The sequence below is a fragment of the Accipiter gentilis genome, chromosome 14, assembly GCF_929443795.1.
Source record: "Accipiter gentilis chromosome 14, bAccGen1.1, whole genome shotgun sequence".
NCBI classification, from domain to species: Eukaryota; Metazoa; Chordata; class Aves; order Accipitriformes; family Accipitridae; genus Astur; species Astur gentilis.
The window spans coordinates 22,946,744-22,970,431 of NC_064893.1; the positions used below are offsets into that span (position 1 = coordinate 22,946,744).

General features: G+C 55.1%; 2 protein-coding genes across 2 annotated transcripts; both read right to left on the minus strand.

Annotated features, from left to right (window-relative positions):
* Positions 1 to 957: 957 nt before the first annotated feature.
* On the minus strand, positions 958 to 2,013 carry LOC126045831 (P2Y purinoceptor 1-like). The gene has a single exon (XM_049817381.1). It carries the CDS (start codon positions 2,011 to 2,013, stop codon positions 958 to 960), a length of 1,056 nt encoding a protein of 351 aa, XP_049673338.1.
* A 3,615-nt stretch (positions 2,014 to 5,628) lies between these two features.
* CCN5 (cellular communication network factor 5) lies at positions 5,629 to 12,291 on the minus strand. The gene is made up of 5 exons (XM_049817396.1): positions 12,156 to 12,291; positions 9,493 to 9,709; positions 8,639 to 8,890; positions 8,243 to 8,436; positions 5,629 to 7,741 (listed from the first exon to the last, which is right to left on the minus strand). The coding sequence occupies exons 1-5, from the start codon at positions 12,213 to 12,215 to the stop codon at positions 7,718 to 7,720; spliced, it is 747 nt and encodes a 248-aa protein (XP_049673353.1). The 5' UTR covers positions 12,216 to 12,291; the 3' UTR covers positions 5,629 to 7,717.
* Between the last annotated feature and the right edge of the window lie 11,397 nt (positions 12,292 to 23,688).

The following is a 23,688-nucleotide window of genomic DNA, read 5'->3' on the forward strand; positions in this document are numbered from 1 at the left end:
CACAAGCCTTCAAACCAGCGTTGCTTTCTCTTTTTTTGCATCTCTAATTTTTAATAGACATATCTAATCTCCTTGCAAGGCTGGATGCAAGAGTAAAATGCAACCACCCACCTGAAGATTTTGAAACTCTCCTGGCATTTGCCTGCTGAAAGCAGCGGTTCAGGCTACTGCGGTCTTTCACCTTGCAAAAAATCCCCAAACCAACAGCCTCCAGAAACTTTAAAATGCCAATTTGCTCTTGTCTGCTATATGCTCTTCCAAAAGAGAGTGAGTAATGATAAAATTCTTTTTTCTTTGGCGAAGGAGGTGGGCAGTAGAGGATAACACAGCTGAAGCAGCTCAGTCACCCAGGAGCAACTAACCCAGGAACTGGCACAGCTTAGTCATATATTTAAAACCTGATATTTTTATGAGTATTTCCATTCCAAAGGACTTCCCCCCCTGCAAAAATTTACCCCTTCAGCTGTCCTGCGACGCAGGTCATTAATTACCAGTGCCTTCTCTTTAGGTGAAGGAGGGAATCCTGTCTCAAACCCGTGTCCAGTGGGAAAGAGGAGGTGCAGCGGGGGAACATGGCATCATTCAACCCCATCCCTCATTCACTGAAGAGCTCGATGAGTGGCCGGGGAGCGAGGGGGATGTTAACCAGCTCGGACTGCTGCACTGGAGGCTGGACGGAGAAATGCTTCAGGACTGGAGTAAATACAATGTTCATCTTTTCCATCTCCAGGCGTACTGTAGGCAAAATTGTTGGGTTGAGTAGCTTTGCTCTAAAACCTAGTCCCAGTTTGCTCTCTGATGCTGGCAGTCCTGCTTATCCCTTGTGTGAGATTGGAGCCAGTGAAGCTGCAGTCACCGTCTCTCTACAAAACAGGCATCAAGGTAGGGGGGCTTCTCCCAAGAAGGGGCCAAGTGCGAACTGAAGTGGTGCATCTTTCGGAGGGGGTGTTGGGTACCTCAGAGCTCATCAGAAGCCTCCTCCTCACAAAGAATGATGCTCATCTTCTTCTCATCTGTCTGGCAAGAGGTTTTCCTCCTGAAGGTGGGCCCCAGGGACTGGCTGGCTCTTTGGTAGATGGTCCTCATACGTGACATGCAGTCTTCGCTGGTCATCACGTAGAGCAGGGGGTTGAGGGCGCTGTTGAAGCTGGCCAGGCCCCGGGTGACCTGGTAGGAAACGTAGATGTTCTTTAAAGCCTGTGTGCAGGATCCTTGCAGCTGCCAGCCTCGAGACAACAAGTTGAGGTTTCTGAAGATATGGTAGGGGAGGAAGCAGATGGAGAAGAGGACCATCACGAGAATCACCAGCCTGATGCTTCTTCTCCTGAGGTGGGGGTCCACGGTGTCGTTCCTGCAGAGCACCACCACCACGTGGCAGTAGCATCCGATGATGATGAGGAACGGGATGACAAACCCGGTCACGGTGATGGCTGCGGTGTACGGCAAGTAAACGCCCAGGTTCTCGTGCCTCGTCGTGTCGTGGCACCGCGTCCCCATGTCATCCATCTTGCTGAAGGCGAAATCGGGAGCTACCTGTGCGATGACCCACACCCAGACCATCGTGCTGAGCCACGCCGAAGAGGTGGCCCCCTGGCACCTGCCCCGTGCCTTCAGCGGGTGCACGATGCCCAGGTAGCGGTGGACGCTGATGCAGGTGAGGAAGCCGATGCTGGCGTAGAGGTTGAGGTGGAAGAGGCCCCGGGTGATCCGGCACCAGCCCTGCCCGAAGAGCCACACTCTGCCCCGCAGGTAGTAGCTGACGAGGAAGGGCAGCGTGCTGACGTACAGCAGGTCGGCCAGGCCCAGGTTGCCCACCAGCAGGCCCAGGGGATGGCGGGCGCCGAGCCGGGGCCCGGTGCAGAGGTGCCACAGCCCCAGCCCGTTCCCCACCAGCCCCAGGGGGATCACCGCCAGATAGACGGTGGGCAAGAAGCGCTGGGCAAAGGCGGTGTCCACGGGGCACAGGGCCCCGCTGCCATTGCCGGGCCACGGGGTGAGAGCCTCCACAGCCATCGGGCACTGCGGCTGCCCTGCCCGCGGCGGGGTGACTGCTGCCGGGGCGGCACTGGTCGCGGCAGCGCTTGGAGGTGCCGGTGCCCAGCAAAGCGGTGCCCGTCGCCCGTGGCAGGGGCGGGGCGGCACTGGCAGCGTGGTGCCCAGCGCTGGTCCTGGCAGCACCGCAGTCCCCGGTGCAGGCTGCGGCTGCACTCGCCTCCCCGTCCCTGGGGTTTGGGGTGCGGGGCTCTCCCGTGGAGCGCGGGGAGGATGTGGCGAGGGCCGCCTCGGTGAAGAGCCTCGGCGTCCGGTGGCTCCCGCTGCTCCCTCGGTGCCTGCTGCCAGCCCACTTGAGATATTTTGAGCTGAGCGCCGGGGACGCGCAGGCCACCGGCTATTTCGGACGCCGTGCGTGCCTGGAGGGAGCGGGAGGAAGGGAGCAGGGAGGCGGGAGAGGGGCTCTGCCTCGGAGCGGGTGGGAGATGTCTGATGACGGGGCCGGAGCTTTCAGCCTGCTTCTGTTCTGTCCCAGTCAGGGTGAGGAGAAACCCCCCATCCCTCCAGACCAGGGGCTGGAAGCCCGCACCCCATGAGCCGCCCCTCACTTCCCATCCTGACAGCCTTTCTCCTGGCCTCACTGCTCAGGCCGGGCTGTCCATCCAGAAACACCAGGAGCGGGGTAAGGCAGAGACCGGCAGCTTTCCACGGGGCTCGTGCTGCCAGCCCCGCTCCAGCAGGCAGCCGGTGCCGCAGGCAGTGCCAGCAGGCACAGGTGTGCCGGGCTGCCTGCCCGCGGCGTGAGCGGCAGTAAGCCCCGCTCCCTGCCAAACAGCTGCACCTTCCCTGCAGCACGCAGCAATGACCTGCTCTGGCTGCCTACTTCTATATCCCTCCCCAAATACAAAAATCCTCTTCCCCCCCTTCCTTTGAGCGGTTTTGACCCATGCAGGGAGGAAACGCAGGACAGGCTGCGGCCTTCCTCTCCTGCCTTCCCTGTCGCAGGGGATGTCACACACAAGACACCCAGACACGGTGAGGTTGGGGCAAGATCTAAAACCAGCAACCCCAGAGAGGAGCCCCAAGGAAAGCCAGCCCCTGTTTGCATTGCTGAGTAGCTGCTGCCACATAAACGAGGTCAGAAATAACTTTATCTCCAGGCACAGGAGTAAACAGGGCAGCGATCAGAAGCGAGAAGGTTTACCCTGGCAAGCGACAGGGAAATGACCTTGGAAAAACAACTTCAGGTGAAGGGCTGGGCCCAGGAAGGTCCAGGGCCACCTGCTTTCCTGGAATTTAATCTGGGGCAAGGGGGCGGGAAGAGGCTGATATCTCACCTGCCCGCGGGGAAGGAGGGGTGTGAGTCCTGCCGAGCCAACCTGACTGCTCTTCCCTCCTTGGGAGCAGCCGAACAGGGGCTGGACAGGGGTCAGGCATGGCAGGTCAGGGCCAGCATAGGGAAGCCCAAGACATGGAGTGGTGGTAGCTGCTTGTTGTGAGTATCAGTGTGTGGAGCCCAAAAAGTGCTTGCTGGAGCAGAAAAACAACAGGAAAGGCTGTCTGTTATTTCCTGCCTATGTGATAAAAGCTAGCCACTACAGGTGTGCCTGGAGAGGTGAAGCTTAAAAGATGTTTCCATGGGGTGAAAATATAGCTTTTCTGAGGTTTGCAGAGGCTTTGGTGGGTCTGTGCTCCTGGAGTAGCAGCAGCAGAGGAGGGGGTCCATGGGGGTTCACCCCTCAGGAAAGCAGCTCTCTGTCCTGCCCCGCTCCTGCCCCTTTTGCCTCCATGCATTTCAGCTGCTCCTGTAGCCTGGCGTTGGGGTGGCGCTTGCAGAGCAGCTTTGTGGAGGTGTGGAAGTGCAGCGAGATGAGAGGAACAAAGTGGGAGTGGTCCCCTTTGTCCCAGAGCATTGGGGAAACTGAGGCAGAGACAGCAGCTGGCTGTGAGTACTGCTGTAATCACGGGAAGGGTCACAAACTGCTCTCAGCTGCTTAGGTAAAACTTTCTCTGTCCCCAAAATGAAGGCTTGGTGCTCGGTGCCTTGTGCCATGGGAAGAAAGGAGCAGGGCAGGGCACAGGGAGCACTGCCCATGCCTGTCTGCAGCCCCATGCCCTCCACATCTCCTGCTCCCTGGACCTGTTGGAGGCACACACGCTGCGGCACGGCTCCTCTCTTGTGCCTGCCTCGTGTGTGTTTAAGGTGTTCTCTTGACCCATGATTTCACTCGCGGTAGAGGTGCTACCGCCCAGCTCTGCCCGAGCATCCCGTATCAGGGTGCTCCCCTCCAGTGCCCAGCACCAGCACACGGCAGCGCTGCTGATGCCAACGCGTCCAGGGCAGTGTGGGAGCAGAGGGCTGGGATAGCTCCTGCAGGAAGCAAACACGTAACCTGAGTGATGGGCTTTCAGGCAACCAATTCAAGTCTCTTCACCAACAGCAAAAAAAGGGCCTCAATCTGCTTTTTTTTTTTTTTTTATTGAGCACTGCAGTCTTGTGCTCAGGGAGGTACCTGAAAATGTTTAACTTTAACGAGGGGCTCATCCAGCCCTTTCTCAGCCAACTCCATGCTTTTAAAAATCATCAGTCACTAGAATGGCTTGGAAAAAAATTCTGATGCACGTTGTTTACTCATGCATTACCACACAGTTTCTCCTTCCTCTCCTGCATGTGCTTGCGCTGAAATGAGTTGTGATCTGTTACTCACCACTGGTTCGGGAATACAGTTGTCAAATCACATGCCATTTATGTGTGCAGATGTGGCAGTGTGCCTTGAGGACAGGGGTAAATTGTCTTCTGTTTGGGGGTTTTTTATCTTTACAGGTGACAATAATCATCTGTGGATTGCAGAGTATTTATCTGCTGCCCTACAAGAGCAGGCAAAGCCCAGGACCTGCTGTGTCAGAGGCTGTAATAAACACGATCCTCAAATAACCACGTTTCCAGGGTAGCAGGGCTTTAGAGGGAACAGCAAATATTGTGAGACTGGCAATCAAATTGCAAGAGTTGATTTCCCTGTATTCTTAGTGAAAAATAACTCTGATTTATTTGGATTCATTAATTCATTATTTCGATGTTTTCTGCTCAGTGAATCAGGGAGAAATGACAATTTGCAGAAAAAAGAAGAAAATTATAGCAGAGGTGCGTGAGTCATTTCTGTTTGAGAATTGCAGGTTGCTGCTTAAAAAGTGACCTTTTGATTTCTACCATCACCCGGAGGTGGCTGGGCAGGATTTGGGAGGGGGTGACAGCCCTGGCAGCACTCCCTGCTGGCAGCCTACCCGGCCTTGGTGGCCGTGTCCCAACATGCTCAAACAAGAAGTGGCTTAAAAAACAGGATTTCCAGTGCACAGAACATGTCTTATCCGTGTCAGTCAAGGTATATAGTGGCTTTAAAGTCCACACGAGCCTTGTGTTACTGCTTTTTTGGCACAGCTATTGCAGAGGTGAAAAAAGTCAACAAAAGCTGCAGACCGGGCCACGTTCATTCTGCAATTTGCTGCCTGCCAGAGGTTCACCGCGTGCCCTGTATCAAACTGAATTAATAATTTGTATTCGGGCAGAACACCAGATGATCACAGTAAGTAATTCTCTTTGTAAGCAATGTTTTACTGCATGAGCAGTGAGATTTATTTTATTTTCTTTTTCCCCCCAACAGATGACTGAAAAGCATCTTTGACTTTATTTTCAGCAATTGCAGGGGTCAGGGGAGTGGGCGAGTGGCTGCCTTGGCCTGGCTGCCTTTTCCTGCTGCTTGTAGGGAGGCTTTTTGCTGGGCAGGAAAGGGAAGCTCCCTCTGCATTTAGCCTTTTGCCCCTGCACCCCCAAATCTGCCCCAGTATCGCATTGGCCTGGGTTGGGAGGACAGACAACTGGTGATGATAGGCTGCCCAGGGAAGTGGTCGAGTCACCATCCCTGGAGGTATTCAAAAAGCGCGTAGACGGGGTACTCCATAACGTGGTTTAGTGGGCATGGCTGATGGTTGGACTCGATGATCTCGAAGGTCTTTTCCAACCTAAGTATTTCTATGATGGTGGCATGATGCTGGGGAAATCCTGGTCTGGGGTGACCATAAGAGGTGTGGGGCTGGTGGGAGGAGGTATGAGTTAACAGGGGGAGAATTTGGGCTTTGGTTTTAGGGAGGCTGAGAAGAAGCGTGGCCTGGGCTGTGCCTGGGGCTGCAGACCCAGCAGTAACGCAGCCTGCACCATGCCGTGCTCTCCCGCACGTCCCAGCAGCAAGTGGAGACCCAGGCACTGCTATGGCCAGGGCTGGTGTCATCAGCAGAGCAGGTAGAGCTCATGGATGGATAAAAGCAAAGGGACAGAATTTAATCCAGGATATAACATACTGTAATGATGTTTTCAGTGCTTTGATTCACTGATTTTTTTTTTTTTTTTTTTTTTTTCCACTTATTCTAAGCAGCCTGAATTGAGGTGTGTTCAAGCTGCCCCATCCTGGGTTAGGCCTTTCCTATAGCAGCTGAGCTGGCTGTGAGCAGCAGGGCTCCCAAGGGCTCACCGGAGCCAGGCTCACACCGCACAGACAGGCCCAGACAAGCTCCACACCTAGATGAGCACATCTTTATTCTCAGTTCCACAAATACACATCTAAACTGTCCATATCTCGCCTGGACATGTCACCTAAACTGCTGCTCCTTTCCAGTTGCCCTTCTCACCCCGCCATGGGACACACGTTCCCTCTGCACGCTTGTGCGAGGCCGTTAGAGGGCATTTGGGTTTCATTTTTCAGTCACGCAGAAGGAATATCTCTGTGAGAAAGTAAAGGCAGAGCTGCCAAGCAGCTCTCCTGCGCCGACTCTTGCATAGCTGGAGCAGCTCCAGCCTGTCGGGAGACGGCCCCGACTCATCTTTGTGATTTGTTTTCTCTTTTTCTTGCTTTTCTTTTGGCCTTGGCTCACGGGGTATGTGCTTGGATGGCAGGCGGTATGTCTGGTGCTGCGGAGCTGTGTCTCCTGCGTCTGAGCTCCTCACTCGCCGAAGCCCTGCCAAACCGCCAGCGCTTTGGAGAGGAGGAGGCCAGGCGGAGCAGGAAGGTTCGTGTTTATTCTGGAGAGTTGCAGGGAAGGTGAATTAGAGCTGCCATCAGGAGGATGCCTCTGTCCATGCCCAGGAAGGCGGCTGCTGGGTTGCAGGGTGGATATTGTGGGATGGCCGAGCTTGTGGACAGTTGAGCTGCTCAGCCTGGCGCGGCAATGACTTGTGGTGTGCAGCCCAATGTACCTGCTTCTTCTCCGGGGAGCCAGGGTATGAGGGTTCCCCCCAGGGATTTGGGCTTCCAGGTGCTGGAGACAGTATCTCTTGCAGTCCCCGCTGAGCAGAGTTCCATGTATGACATGGTGGAGGAGCCGCACCACCTCTCCAAAAGCCCCACTGATCCAGGAAAGGACCAATTCCTGGTTTCTTGGGTGGGTTCATGCTAGGGGCAGGGTTTCCCCATTTCATTCAGCCTAAGAAACTCAGGGATGCTGCCCGGTAGCCCTGCCTGGGGCAGCAGGGTACACAGAGGGGGCAGGTGCTGGGTGACACAGGGATCTTGTTCTCTATTTCCACCCTCCTTTGCAGCCAAAATCCATCAGTTCTTCCCCAGTTTCCCAAGGGACACATCCTCAGTCTCCACGAAAACCACAGTGCCATGGGCTTGTGCCAGACTCTTTGCCGGGATGAGGCGTTGGCTCTGGAATGTGACCGGGATGGGCACGGCTACAGACGACCTCCTTTTCCCCTCTGGAAAGGCAGAGTGGTGAGTGATGGGGAGATGGAGCGGGGTGGTGGTGTGTCATCCATGTCTAGGGAGCAGGGGCACGTGGCAGCGCAGATGCCTGGCTCCAGAAAGCGCTGGCTGCATGCAAGCAAGCTTTGCACCGGGTCTGCACTGGGGCTGTGCCAGGCTAATTAAAGGGATGGCAGAGCCCTGCCTCTCGGGTGTACCCGGGGAAGCAGGCAGGAGCTGTAAATGCATCTCTGGCCATAGGGGCAGGTTGAGCTCACCGGTGTGGCTCACAACTATGTGGGACCCCCAGTGCTCTTGGATCCAGAGACCCCAAAATTCAAGTCTGCCCCTGCCATCATCTGTTTTCCAAGCAAAGTTTCAGGAGATCGTTTATCTCTCCCTGAGGTACAGTCAGCTGAGGACGGGTGATGGGGTGCCCACAGGTAATCAGGGGTCCCACGGCTTACGTTGGCTAGCATTTCCCTTTCTCAGTCAAATCTGTCGCCCTCACTTACCGCTGGGGATGCTGCCGGCAGAGCCGGGCAGGGTCTGGCCATGCAGAGCCGCCTCTGAGTCTCCAGCCTGCAGTAGTGGTTCTGGTTGGAGATGCGGGTAGAAAAGCCCATGCCGCAGGTGGCCGAGCAGGCACTCCATTCCGTGGCCCACTCCTGGCAGGGGTACGGCAGCAGCGGGGATGCCGCCCCTGGGGCTGGATGAAAAGAGACGAGGGAAAAAAGGGTGGTTGGAGCCAGGTTCTGTACAGCATGCCTGGTGGGTGCTGTGGGCATAGCCCTGCATGGCAGAGCAATGTGCAGTGAGGTGTCTCCTGTTGATGTTCATGGTCTGGGTTGAAGGGACCATCCCTAGAAACCTGTGTGGGCATCCCCCCACTGGCATATCCTGCATCTTACCTGCCCCAGCATCCCGGAGGAGGTGCTGGTCCCGGGCTTCGCAGATCCACTCGGGGCAGCACTTCCCCGGGACCTCGACACGCCGCGGGTAGGGGCAGTCCGGGGTGGGCAGCCGGACGTCCTCCTGGCAGAGCGGGACGCAGGTGAAGCCCCCGTCCAGGCAGCGGCACTGGAGTTTGCAACTGGGCTGGAAAACCTCCCCGTCTCGATAGACCCGGCCATTCACCTCACAGCCCTCCTCACTCTCTTCAACTGCAAGTGAAGGGAAGCCCGTTAGAGACAAAGTGACAGAGAGATGTGGATGGCAGAGGGGATTGTTGGGGGAAACCGTGGGGCTGGCATGAAGCGACTGAACAAGGGGGCAACAGAAGTGACTGAGAGGTGCATGGGGCAGACATGGGTTTGCAGTAGTGTGTGCATTGCCCAACCTCTTTCCCTTCCCTACCTCCTCTCATCTCTCTTGATTTTTCAAAGCAGCAGCTCACCCGTTGTTGAGAAACCCGCTGCCCTTTGCCTCTGACCCTGCCTTTCAGGGTTTTCGGGCTTGGAAAAGTTTCCCTGAGATTTCTCTGCAGGACCCCCAGGCTCCAGCCCCAGCAGGCTGACTGCAGCATCCCTGGGACCCCTGTGTCCATGCCTGCTCAAACCACCCTGACTCCCCAGCCGGTAAATGGCACAAGAGCTGGCTGGACCTGCAGTACAGCCTCAATAAAGCCGCTTTCGGAACCTTAATCGCTTCCCTGAAAGTGCTGTGGGATGTCGGGCGCTGGCCAGGGCCCTAGCTGGAGCTGGGGTGCGTGCTGGGCTGGGGGCACGGGGCCATCCCCGGGGGGAGCAGGCACCCCTGTGCTCACAGTTGCAGGTGGCTCCCGTCCCCGCGGGCGCCGCGCTGTAGTCGCAGACGAGGCCCTGGCTCTGGTCACAGACGTGGAGGAAGTTGCAGGGCTCTCCCAGGCGCCGGGCGCAGATCTTACAGCAGCCACAGCCATCCAGGACCAGGGGGGACCCACGGGGGCAGCGGGGTGGCACCCAGGGGCAGTAGCATGGTCTCCGGCACTGCTGGGCACACACCTGCAGAGGCAAAGCCATCGCTGATTCCATACACGTTGTTTTATGGCTAACGGCTGCTATTTCACTGGGACAGCCAGGTAACCTGCTCTCAATCATGGAGGCAGACTTTTGGTGGAGGGAGGCTCTGCGAATCCATGGGAATATGGCGAAGCAGCCTGGAAAGCTACCGTCCCCCTAGGGCACAGCGTGATGGGCACCTATGGAAAACCAGGCGGAATCAGGGATGCTCAGCACTCTGCAGGATGGGGACTTAAATGCACCACTGCTCTGAATATGCAGGAGGAAGATGGAGCTACAAGATGAACATCCCATGTAGTGGCGATCATTTAATGGGGCTGGCAGCCCCGGAGGCAGCCGCACACTGCCCTAAGCAGCCCAGTGGCAGGGAGGGAAAGCAGCCTGCCCCCATGCCTGCCACCGAGACAGCGGGTTGTGCCCAGCTGGAGATGTGGCTTTGCAGGGGCTGAATGCACATGGTGAGGGCACAACACCTCGCTCCAAACAGTCTTAACAGCTCTCATTCGTGCCAGGAAACAGGGCATCGCATCAGCAGTGGGGGAAGTGAAGCCAAGCGAACTTCACTGCTTTCCTTCCTGGTCCAGCTGCCTCCTCTGCCTGTCCCTGGCTGCAGCATCCTCTGCCTGGCCTGGCCCACTGGGCGAGGAGCCCTGAGATAGGCATGTTTTTGAGGACTGTGAGCTACACTTCTCCTCCTAGCTAGACTGAGTAATCGCTTCGGGAGGGCTGCGCACCACATTTGTTTGCCTGCTCAGCCGATGGTTTGCCAGGCATGTGCCTGCAGGAGTTCACCTGAGCAGGTAGGTGTTTATATCCACGGCTCATTCTGCTTGCACAATTACCCTGGCACAAACAGCTTTTGCAGGCAGTGCTCATGCTTCTGTCATGTCGTATCTGACAGGGCTGTTGCATATGGAGCCTGAAGCCAAGTGAGTTGGCTCTGCAGTTTGGAAGTTAATTCTTCGCCAGTACTGGCCTGGCAGCAGGTGTGAGCCCCATGCAGCAGCTCTGAGCCGCCCACTGGCAGCCCTGCTGCTCAGCATCATGCACGCTCTGCTTGCTGCACGGCCAGCACGTGCAGCATAGGCAGCAGTTCAGCAAACATGCAACCAAAAATTTCATCCTTGTGCTGGTCCAGATACTGGTCTGTCTGCTGAGACTGCCAAGAGATCGATGGGCTCAGCTGGACCATGTGGATTTTAGATACCATTTTTCTTTTTCTTAGTTTCTTCCAGTAGCATCAGGTCTGACATGACCAATTAGACAGAGAAGGGAGGTACTGGTGTGCTATCTGTTCCCCATTTGCAGCAGTTCAGATGTTTTTTTATGGGGCTGTAGAAATGTCCGTGCCAGGTACTGGAGATAAAATATATCTGAAATGGGCTGGGCAATCTGTGTCTTGTTCTAGTTTTATCAATGAGCAGCATTATTAGTGTGGCAGAAAGCAAAGAGAGACTTGCAGCACAGACCGAAGGACTGCCTGTGGTGGCCAGATTTGGGCTGGAGGCACGAGGGCCCTTGGTGATTCTCCAGGCACTCATGAGCGCCTGGGGCAGGAGTCATTTCTCCGTCACAGCTTACCCAGGCAGCCAAGGGCATTTTTCATCTTTCAGGAGGCTTCTATTGCAAATCAATGTTTTAGAAAGATTAGCCAAGCCAACTCCATTAATCCATTTCCCCCTGCTCCTTGTAATTAACTTGTATTTAGATGACAATGTGGCTCCTATCAGAGATCTTAACTGTCTGGGAAAGGAGTTAAATAGGCATGACACTGCCATGATATCCTTGCTTGCAGCAGGTCTGCTTTGGCATTTAAGCAGCAATTAGAACTTGGAGCTGAGATACCCCAAACTTTTCAAAACTTTCCTGTTTTCTGCACAGGCAACTATTTTCATGCAGAGTCCAAGAGAAAAAAAAATAAATCACTGCAACAACCCAAATCCTGTCAGAGGCATTGGCTTTGCATGAGCATCCCGGGGAGGGGGGAGAGCTGAGTAATGCAGAGGCTGGTGCTCGCTGCTTGGCCCCCTGCCTCGGGAGTCTGGGAAGGGACCAAGGAGTCTGCAGGAGCCGCTACCGCTGAGCTGCTGCTCGCTTGCTCACTTGCAGGGACGCATACCACAGCCCCGGGAAAGCTGCAGGGATGGGGCGAGCAAACAGAGCGCATTGCTGTCATTCCTGTGTGCTCCGTGGACTTGCACAGTGGACGCCTTTGGCCCATGGACGTTAAGACCCTGCTGCTTAATTGCAAATGTGTCTCCCAAGCATAGCTCTGTCCCATGGGACTGCCTAAATACAGTCTGTCTGCGAGCCAGCCTCAGCCACCGGGCTCGTTGTAAGACCCCAGTCCTCCCTGCATCTCACTTTGCAAGAACCGGGTGCTTCCTCGAGTAAGGCTAAAGCCGCCCCAGGGCCCCGTCTCCCTTACCTTGGAGAGGATGCAGAGGAGGGAGAGGAAGAGGAGCTGCTTCTCCAGCTGGAGCCTCATGCTGCTCTCCCCTCCGCCACTTCAGCACATCACCCCCCAGGCAGTTTGGAGGCAGTGGCGTGTTCGCAGGTTTTAAAGCCCCGAGTAGGTCCCGCTGGTGTTTATACTCTCCCCGCTCTGATGTCACTCACAGGCTCCAATATAAACATGAGTAGGTTTGGACAAGCCTCAAGATTTTTTTTTTCTTTCTTTTTTTTTTTCCCAGCCCACATTCCAGCTGCCATTTCCACTCCCCTCAAGGTGAGAATGTGCTGTCCACTGAGACAGTGAGCAAAGGGAATGGACCCTCTCCCAGGGAAGCTCAGGAGAGGGGCTGGGGAGCCAGGCTGGTGGGGTGAACCAGCTCCCTGCTGCTAGCCACGACTAGGAGGGAAGGTCCATGCCTCTTCCTACTGATCAGGGTCTGCCCAGACAGAGCCGGTATCTTCCCCCTGGGTTTTGAAGGGTCTGGGGGACTGTCACCACCACCATCTGCGCTGGGACATTGCCACAACCGAGCAGGAGCTGGGGACCCACCCCTATATTTTAAGCTGAGCCCAGTGCATGGCAGGCTGTGGGAGAGGGGTGAGTTGTCCGTGCTTCAGAGCCCTGAAGTCAAGGGCAGGATCCCGTCCCTCAACTGCTGGGGACAGTGTGTGACTTGCTTTTGATTGCCAGCAACTGAGGTTGCAGCAGTTTGCTAGGCAAGCTCTCCAGGCAGTAGAGGGGTGCTTCCCCCTCTGTTTCTCTGGCACAGCAAGAGAAGGAAGGGATTTGCTGTTGGGGTGGTGCTGCTACAGCATCCCCATCCTGTGTGGGGCTGCGGCTGCCCAGGGAGGCTGCTGGGGCTGGGGGGGTTGGATGCACATCGTGTTGCATTGCCCTGGGTACGTGGTGCAGAGAGGGCTGCAGCCTGGCCCTTGCAGAAGCACTGCTGATTTCAAGCCTTGTAAACTCCAGTTCAACTCCTGAAAAATTATGACTGATCATGAGAATTTAAAACCCAGTTTCAGGGAAGAGGAGTGGGCGCTCGGGTTCTATCTCCCAATGCTTTACTGCTTTTCAGTCTGCCCTTTGCAAGCTTTCCTCACGGCTGCTGTGTCTGGGCAGTCAAGGCTGGCTCTTTGGAAACAAAAACTAAACACCTCAAAACCTTCAGGAAACTGAGACCCTTCTCCATGTTCCCATCCCCCAGACTTTATCACAAGATGTAAGAAGGGGAATTTGTGAGTCCAGAGCTCGAAGGAAAGGCCCGAGCTCACATAAGGATGCGGGATGTCCTGCAGGTCTCCCCAGCTCCTCTCCTGCACTCCCCACGCCTGTAGGATGTGGTCTGGGGGCCGGGAGCATGACTCTCGCCCTGGCCCAAGGGATGGGTCCTGGTGGCTGTGCACAGACTCTCCCTATCTTGCGGGCACAATGAGAACTGCTGCTGTATATCATATGTTAGGATATACGTTGGAAAACATGCAGGTGGGGCTGGGTGCCGTATAAGCAGAGCACGGACATTATGCAGCTAGGAGTGATGCCACATCCTTCCCTCGACCCTTTTTTCCCTTCTTTTGCTTTTGCTTTTGCAAAATGGGTCCTTGGTCACCTGAGCAGCAATCCCAGCCTCATCTCACCATAGCCTGGAAGCCAGGGCACGGAGCAAGGAGGGCAGAGCCCGGCAGGGAGGAGCGTGCAGTCAGAGCTCTCCCATTACCACCCGGATTCTCTGCTTTGGTTTTGCTTTGTTAGCTGCAATCAGTCTGTTAACAAGGTCGTGGCAGCTTGTGAAAATACCAGGCCATCTTCCAAGGGCTGCTGTCACTTATCCCGGCACTGGAGTCTCCGGTCGTCATGTTGGAGCCCCAGCTCTCTGCATCACCCAAGCTGTACCCAGAGGTCCAGACATCTGCACTGCAACCCTGCCCATCACAGGGGAGGTGTGAGGACCGTGTGTTGCTCTGTCCTTGCTAGCAGAGGGGTTCAGGCCCTACTGACGGGTGCTCACAAGCCAGAAGGTTCAATACTGAAGGCTGGAGCCACATCTCAGGCTGCCACGTTCTCCTCCGCTCCCCGGAGCTGGTGCTGTCCCTCCGGCTGCCGCGTTTCAGATGCCGCAGCTCAGCCAGACATCCCGGAGACGGCTGCGGTGCCTCTATCAGCAATGGCTTCAGAGCAGCCAAAGCGCTGATCCAGCCTTGCCGCAGGGGAACGGGGAGTTCAGTTAATTATTCCAGGCTTGTGTTTATTAGGGACTCCTCATTAACGGGCATGACTTCGTTTCCCAGTTGGAAATCAGGTGACAGTGCTGGTAAGGGAAATAAAAACCTCTCGTTGCCCTAAGTGAGCAGCTCTGGGAGCAGCCAACAGCCCCATGCGTGAGGCCTCGGGGGGCAGCGGGCCACCCCCCAGGGGCTGGGGCTCAGGGCTGCCCATGGGAGCCCACTGGTGATTAACGTCCCCCACCTGCCCTCTCCTGGGTACAGGTTTGGCTCTTTGGGGTGGAGACCCCTTCTTTACCCTCTCCCTCAGCTTGGGACAAGAGGGAACATTGATTCCCCTTCCCCCACCTGACGTCGCTATGATGTTGCTGCAGTAAGGTGACATCGCTGTGATGGTATGACATCGCTGTGATGGTGTGACATCACCAGGAAGCTAGCAGAGCTCAAGGAGCAACAGAGAGCTGCAGCACTGAGTCAGGCAGCCAGACAGGGCCCAAGCCCACCACCCCACGCTTGGCCAGCCGCCCACAATTCAGTTGGCATTGGCAATCCCTGGTGGTACCTCGCTAGGTTTTGGGGGTCCCCAGAGGACCTGGCTGGAGGGGTACCCACAAAATATACTGTGACTCTGCCTTCCTGAGGAAGCTTTTCCATGAGTGACATGGGCTTGATCTTCTCTTCTCCCGGCTCTCCGGGTCCCATGTGCCCGCCCAAGTCGCTGTGCCGGCAGTGCATTGGTTGCAGGCAGAGCCTGGCAAAGTCATACAGCCCTTGTGCAGGTTTTGATTTGCGAAGCCACACGAGAGGAGCACATTAGCAGTTCATTTTATAAATATTCAGTTATAACCCTTCCCCTCTGGAGCACGTATCCCATATGTGTTCTGTACCATATGTGTGATTTCATAGCTAGTAATTAAGTCCATATGTTTTGCTCCACAGTTTCCATGGTATTATTGTCAGGATTTTGGGGGGGTTGTAATTTTTTTTTTTTGTGGTCAGTTGTGCAAGAAAATAGTTGATACAGAGATCTGAATACATCTCCTTTGAGTTAGCCGCTGGCAAGCTCTGCTGTTTCTATAGAAATGAAGGAACTGACCCAGTGAATTTACATTTTAGACAGCTGGGTTTTTTTCATGTCTGTGCCATTTAACATGCCATCGTGAATAACGCTGCAAAGCTCTCATTTGGGCACCCTACTCAGCTGAAATTGCATCCATCTGCGATGGATATAGACCATATCTCCCTCCATCCCTTTCCTTTGCATGAGACTCTCCCCTTCTTTACTCTATACCGTGTGTTAAACGCCCTCCCTCGAGCTGGCTGAAGTCAGACCAGGGTCTGGATGTTCATCTCTGCCGGGGAGCACCCAGGCTGTCCTGGGTCCTTGCTGGGTCTATTCCTCTTCATATCAACAGTGAAATCATGGGTCTAGGGTGAGCCCAGCTCCATACCCTGGTGGGGAGGACGTTCCCTTTGCTTCTGGGTACTCCTGACTCAAATCCGCACTGCCGGGGAGCAGGGCTGTCCATGGAGGGTGGAGGAAAAGCCAAGAGCCCTGAGCCGAAAAGGAGACGTGTCAGGTCTCCCTCAGCTGTTGGACACTTTGGGGTGGCTGCTGGCTGTTTTTCATGAGACTTCTGGAAACACCCCGGCTTTGGGAAACTTTGAAATACCTTCATTTTTGGCAGGATGGGAAAGTTGTTTCCTACCCAGAATGAATCCAGCTCCAGTTTCAAACATTAAGAGCTGACAGAGGTGGCGATGGCCATTTCCATCCCTGTCTGGCCATTTTTATTCCCTCTGGTTCTCGCACCTTAACTGGAGAGCGGAGCCAAGTTGGGGGTACCGGCCACCCAGAGGGACAAGGGACGGGGGACGGGCCAGGCAAACTTTTACCTTGAGGTCGCTGCTTCCACCCCAGACCCAGGCTAGGAGAGACTGAAAGTATTTACCATCTGGTGCCTGTCCAAGTGACTTGCGAGAAAAGAATTCAGGGCTGCCGTCCAGTTTCTGATGGTCAGGCAACTACATCAGAAAACCTCGGCTTCATCTGGGACCAGCTGACCCCTCCAAGCTCCCAGCCGCAGCGGCGAGGCCGGCGAGAGAGCGAGCAACAGCCGGGCATTGCCCTTTCCAAAGGAGGAAGGGTCTTTTGGATGGGGAGTGGTGCATGGTGGTGGGGACACTTGATCCTTCACCATTTTCCAGGCATTTTTAAGTAGGTTTCATTAGAAAGAAGCACTGAGAAATGGGACTCGGTGCTGGTTCTGGTCTCAAAGTCTGACATTGCCAAGAGGAAGGAGCTGAGCGATTACACAGGCAGCAAACGGACTATCACAACTAAGAAAGGGCTTGCTTAGCCAAAACTATAGCGAGATTGAATCATTCAGACTGACAGGCTTCTCATTAGTATAGCCCAGCCTTGTATCAGCTGTTGTGAAAGGACAATGCTTTTTCTTAATAGATGTATCAAACCCTGGGCAGTAATTCCGTGTGATATTTTTTTTTTGCTGCAGTCCAGACGAGAGCAATTCATAATTGTCCCCCGAAGTTAAACATTCAGATAACCCAAAGAATAAGACTTTTGTAAAACAAAACCTGGAAACTTCAGCCAGATGAGTCTTTCCGTTATTATTTGGAAAACAGTGTCAGAAATCATCACATATCAAACATTATGATCCTCTGAGAGTTTATTTTTGGTATCAAACATCATCAAACATAAACTTCTTTAAAAAAATCTCACTAGAAGTTTTGTCTTTCAGACAAGATACGAACCCCAGATCCTGACCTTGTGTGGTTACTGACAGGCCCTTGGTATTTTCCATGGAGCTGCGTGGCTAACTCATGTTTCCTGATCAAATTGCTCATTCTTTTTTACTATCTCTGTTTTTCTTGTGGTTTCAGGCTAAAATAGACAGTGTTTTTCCTTCAGTTCTTGTCTTGCTCAAGTGCGCTATGTGTTCTCAAGCAGCTGCCATGTCCCTTGCAGCATCAAATAGGCTGCAAATTGAGGCGTGCACTAAGGCACAGTCGGTGATGCTTTTAGGTCTCGCCAAACTCACCTTGTAATTGCAGCCAGCTCTGCTTTAGAGTGGGAGAGGTTAGGTGATGTCAGTGTTTCCTTCCAGCCCTGTTTTCTGTGACTCTGGGAAGACCTTTGAGGATGCAAGTGCTGCACCCATGCAGTAGCTAGTGTTGTGCTTGGAAAGCAGCTGGTGCTGGAAGAGGTTTCGGTGACACAGGTTGTGTCTGTTCCCAAATGGCACAGCCCTTCCCATTTCCAGGGCTGCCTTGGCCCACCATCAGCAGGAGCACTGCGAGCCGGAGCAGCTCAGGGCACTGGTGGATCCGGGATGCTGGGACTGTGTGCAGGGAAGGGAGGGTGATGGTGTTGGGACAGGATGGTGCTGAGGAGGGACAGTGACCAGGGGCAAAGATAACCCTCCTTGGCTGGCATATCTCCAGTGGATGCTCTGCACAGCTTCCTTGCAAACTCTGGGTTGTTGCTGGGACCTTCCCAAAGACCTTGTACAGCAGGCACTTCTTAGCATCCTTGATTGGAAGGAGTCTGGCTCGTGCAGGGAAGGGGCTTTCAGCTTAGACATTGGGCACATTAGCAGGGCTCAGTGTGGTCGGCTGGTCTGGAGAGGACTGAAGAACTGCCGCTTCACCTGTCTTGCACCAGTTCTTCGTTCACACCCAGCACTTAAAAAACCCAAATGACTGGGCACCACCCAAAAGCAGTTGGCAAGGGGACCTGGTGCTACTCCCCAGGGCTTGTGCCAAAGGCTTTGGGGGTGAGTCCTGCTTCCTACCTCCACCCCAGGGAATAAAGCAAGGGCTGGGCTTGCTCTCCATCTCCTGAGCAAGACTAGAAAGGCTGAGGCCAGTGATGCCTCCATGTGCAGAGGGTCCCAGGCCCCCAGCCCTCCCCTATGCCCCCTCCCGATGCCGGAGACATCTGGAGACATCTCCCAAGCATGCACTTCACATAAACCACCTCCTCTTGTCCACATCCCCAGCCAAGTCAATACAGACACGACTGAAACTGTTAGTGTGTGTGTGGGATCCAGTTGAGAAAAACAAACCTCTCGGTCTCACTATGGTTATGAAAGCAACGATGTCGCCTGGAAAGTATGTACCAGCGAGCAAAGAGAGCTGCCTGTGTCGAGGGGTGAGGGGAGGAGGTGGGCACCAGCTCAAATATGACTCAAAATCAGGGGAAATTATTTCTGATGAACGTAATTACTTCGGCTCCAGCCCTGATCAATATGAGGAGCTAAAACGCTCATAAACCAGCCGAGAATGCGAACTATGCAGAATGATTTGTAAAAGGTGTTTGGCTGGGCGCGCTCTCGCCTGGCTGTCAGGCTGCCCACGGGGCAGGGTGACCTTCTGCTGTGGGAGCTGGGAGAGCTGCGACTTGCTAATTGCAAACCAGTGGCCCCTAACGAGAATCCCCCACGAAGGAACAGGGAGGTGGCTGCCTCACGCAGGTCCCGAGTCTAATGAAATGCAACCAGCCTGCTTGGCTGGGCTTCTTTTGTGCTCTGACATCAAAGCAAGTCAAGAGTAGCGCTTTACAGCCAGGCTGGCTTATGCTGGCCCCCACGGTGTGGGGAGGTTTTGGTGGGCTGGCATCCAGTGCAGCCCGGGCAGGGGGTCTGCGTGGGCATTGGGAGGGGGGAGGGCTGGAGACCTGCAGGACCACAGGGACAGAGCTGGAGGGGACGGTGTCCTCAGACCTCATGCTGGCTGAGCCTGAGCTGTGTCAAGCGTGCTGTCAATCTGCACGGGAGAGATGCTTCCTCCTCAAGGGCATGGCTGTGTCTCGGGGAACTGCACCCACAAAAGCCGATCAGGAGGAGGAAGCAGAGCCTGGGAGATCCCCTGCAGCAAGTCCCTGCAAAGGTGGTGCCTGCGGCCATCTGGAGGTGGCAGGAAAATCCTCCTGAGAAAGCAAGCAGAGGCTGGGGGACGGTGTCCTGTGGCATGGGGGTCTCCCATGAACTAGTAGTTTCCCTGACGTGGTGAGGAAAGGGAAGGAGGAGGGCTGTGACAATCTCATTTTTGTCCCACTATTCCCCAGGGAAACTGGAAAACCCCACCATGAAAGTCTCCCACCACCCAGGCTTCTTCTCAGGAGAGCATCCCCAGAAACCACAATGGCATAGAGGCAGAAATAGGAAAAGAAGATGAATGGAGCCCCTGGGCTGGGAGCTACATGTGCCCTGGCACCACAGGGCAGGAGAAGATGGAGTGGTGAGTGCTTCACCTTCCCACTTGAGCTGGTCTGCAGGCTCTGTGCTGCTGCTGCCCATCAAACAAGGTGATGTCTCCATCCTCTGTGGTGACAGCTCCATCTTTACCTGGCAGAGTGAGGCTGCAGGTTACAGCCACCACCTGATGCTGTTGCACTGCAGCCACCCCACCTCACTCTCATGAGATGCTTGATTAGCAGTTGCAGGAAAACTCCCTGATTCTTATTTAACAGGACTCTGCTGGCTTTCAGCTATGCAAATCCTGCCCACGTGGGGTCCCTGCACCCACAGCCCTCCCAGCCATGGGAAGGGAGACTGTTCTGGAATTTTTTCCTGTTCTGTCTGTAGTTTTTTGATGATTTTCTTAAAAAAGGGGGAAGAAAAAAGAAAAAAAAAGCCTGTCCGTGACTCATGACTCACTGGGATGTGTCAGGTTCTGGATTAGCATCTGCTCGTTCTGGGCTGGGCCCCTTCACCATGGATTGCCTTTTCTGCTTGCATAACTGGTCCAGTTCTGTTTCTGGCACAGAGATCAGCACCTCCCTGGCTCTGACCACACCACCGGGAACAGCTTCCCCAAGGAGCCTGCGGCTGAGATCCCTTTGAGAGCTTGGACAATCTGGGGTGAGAGGAGCCTGCCGAGCATGTCTGCCCCACAGAGCTGGCTGCAGACCTCCAGGACCATCTACAGAGACATCTCAGAGGGGGAAGGCAGGATGGTATTGTGAAAACCATGTGTGCCTTGACAGCAACTCTGATCTCTGCAGTCCCAGGCGAAAAATAGGAGGAGCTCCTGCCGGGGGTCACCAGAGTAAGGCTCCCAGCCCCAGTCATCACCTCTAGCCCAGGAAAAAGCCCGGTGGCTCATGGTGGAGCTTCAGTGGTTCTGCCTCCTGCCCTCAGCCACAGTGGGAACTGGGACGGGCTGGGCTGTACTGGGAATTACAGGCTATCCTTCATGTAGTCCTCAAATCAAGACCCTTTGGGGTTGGGTTTCCACCTGCTGCAGTGCTTTGGGGAGGGAAATATAGAAAGAGAGTGTTTGACCGATGGCACTGTCTGCATCTGGTTGCCCAGGGCTGGTGATGGCAGCCTGACTGCAGCTTGGCTTGTCCCAGGAGCTGCTCCTGGCCAGGCTTCCCTCTCTGGTTTGGAGTCAGCCAGAGCCCCAGAGAAGCACCTTACAAGGCAGCTCCTCTTGTTCATCAAACTTCAGGAAAGAAAACAGCCCAGAAGCCCTGGCACTGTGGGCGAGGACAGACATCTGCTCTCCCTGCTCTGGCTGAGCCCAATAAAGGACAACATCTCTTACAGATACTGCCAAGGCAGCAACTTCGAGCGTGGAGAGCAGTGTGTGCGTGGGGCAGCCAGGCTGCTCTTCAGCCCTCACTAATGGCCCAGGCTGGAAGGGATGTTTTGAGGTGCTTTTGGCTGCCATGCATGCTGTCCATGCCGCATTTCTGACATTATCTCTGTCTCCTTGCTGAGGCAGGGAGCTCCCCAGGCCACATGGAGAAATCCTGGTCTCCCCGTGCTGTGATTTTTGCTGGAAACCACATCTAGCACAGTGTGGTTGGGGTTAGAAGAGCCGTTTCCCCAGCAGTTGGCTGCACTCTCCACTGCCAGAAGCTGACCGCATTCAAATGCCGGTTTTCTTTACATCCCCCAGTCCTGCTGAGATGTGGTCTGCCGCCTGCGCAGGCGAAGCCACTCTGCTGGCCTGCCATCCAGAAAACATGCTCTGGATTGCCTGTATGAAAATTAAACACAAACACTTTACAAACCGCAGTCCTTGAGTGCGAGGCAATGAGCCGAGAGCTGTCAAAGCAAAGGGGAAGATCCTCCAAGCTGTGCAGGCGAAGCCGAGCCAGCCTGGTACATGTGACTGGAGAAGCAACAAGTGCAGAGGCTCTGGCTCCAAGGGACAGCAGCCACCCTCTACGTGCAACCCTGGTTTGGAGATCTCACTTTGCTGCTGCCACTGTTCACCAGTCCTGCCTGTGATCCCCATCACAGAGGTAGCGCCTGGCATGAGAGGAGACCGGTGGTGCAACCTCTGCTGCAGACCAGCCCTCTTGTCCAGCCACTTGGCCCAGGGATGCTCTGCTCAGCCCAGGCTCCCCGCAGTGGGGCAGAGCCGTGCCTCCAGCCACGGCTGTCACAGCCTCTCACCCTAAACCTGTGCTGTGACGGTGCCGCTGTGCCTTGCCCTGCATTACACTCAGCCTTATGCCACCTTTGATGGCACCGAAGGTGCTACAACTCATGGAGAGGCAGCTTGAAGGTTCTGCGGTGAAAAGAAGCTTCTGCCTGGACCTGGCCATGTCCTCCACAGCCTGGTTGTCCTCCCTGTCCCCACGCAGGGCCACGGCCACCTGCTGTGAGCCGGCTTTCCTCTCCCAGGACCTTCCCCTCCCTGGGCCGGTCTGCGGGGTGAGAGCCCAGCCTCTCTCCTCCTGCCTCTGAGCCCTGGCCCCTGGAAACGTCTGCAAGGAAATAGCTGAAGGTATTGAAAGGGGAGGCAGGAAGCGTTCAGAATTTTTTTTCTAAATATAATGACACTAATGTTGTTTATAGTGTTAAAAATAGAAATCAAGGGAACCTGCCTTTTTCCTGTTTGCTTTCAGCTCTTGCTTTCCCGCCTGTCTCTGCATTCTGGGGATCTGCGTGAAAATAAACGCAACAAAAAAGATCTCAGCAGCATGCAAAGCAAAGCCAGATGGGTTTTGTCCTCAGCTCCAGCTTCCCCAAGCGGGGCCATGCCCCCACTGTGCAGTGTGGGGAGCTTGAGGCTGTGAGCTCCCCACCTTGGGCAGCCGTCCCTGCAGGCTCCGTGCTGCGGTGGAACCATGTGCTGATCCAGTTGCTGGCGACCTGGCCACTCTCACTGGGTGTCTCTGGGAGTGTGGCCACCCTCCTGCACTCCAGTCACTCTCCTGACTTTCCCAAGTGTCTCAGTGCAGCGAGTTGGCTCTGAGCAATGCTGCTGCTTGTTGCAAAACTCTTCCTTTTGTGGCTGATAGAGGGGGCTGGATCTACTGGTGTGCTATCACAGGAACCCCACGCAAAATCCCCCCATTCCCTCCTCTCCCACTGGAGATGTTTCTCCAGATGCCCGTGGCTGGGCAGGAGCCTATCCCTCCACCACAGCCTGCATATGCTTGTTCCCAGGTCTCCCTGACAGCCTCCATTGGTGCATTGGGAGGATTTTGCTGTCAGTCTCTCACCAGCTCATTTGAGAACAACGGCCACGCTCAGCACCTGCATCACTGAGTTCAGAGGCTGATGGGTTCAAACTCAGTTTTGGCAGCACTGTGCCAGACCAGGGCACCCAGAACTTGAGGGATCAGGATGCGGGACCCAGCTCCCTTGCCCTGTATGGGGAAAAGAAAAACGCCGGAGTGCAGCAAACCAGCCAGGGAGACAGCGTCTGAACAGCAACGTGCCTTTCATTCAGGAGGCGATACTGCACCCCGGGTCAGCGCAGCCGCCTGCCTGCTGCAGGTGTTCGGATGAAAAGCTAGGCGCTCATTTTTCAGCAGAGCAAACCAGGGTGTGCGTGTCTTGGATGGAGGCTGCTGCCTGATTTATTACAGACTCAGCTCTAGGTGCCTTGGGAGAGTAAGTCCTGGCAACGGATGAGAGGCGGGCGTGTGTACGGATGGATTGCAGCGCACAAAATGCTGCATTGTAGTAAGACTGCCTGGAACGTGCCAAAGCTAGGCGCGGGGAGGATGAATGAGTCCTCCAGCCTGGTTTGCATTCCTCTGCTCTCCCCATTCCTTTTTTGAGTTGGTGAACAGGGCGGGCGGGCAGCCCGCCCTGGGCTTTTGGTCTGTCTTGGAAAGCCACGAGGCAGACAAGCGCCAGCTGGGAGCATTGCTGGCGCTGGGCTGGCAAAGCACATGGAGCACGCTGGCAGTGCCGGGTGACCCGCTCCACTGTGCCACAGGTGCCACCCTCTGCGCAGCATCTCTCCAAAGGCTGATTTTTGCAAGGAGCGGTTTTTCCATAAGGTGACAA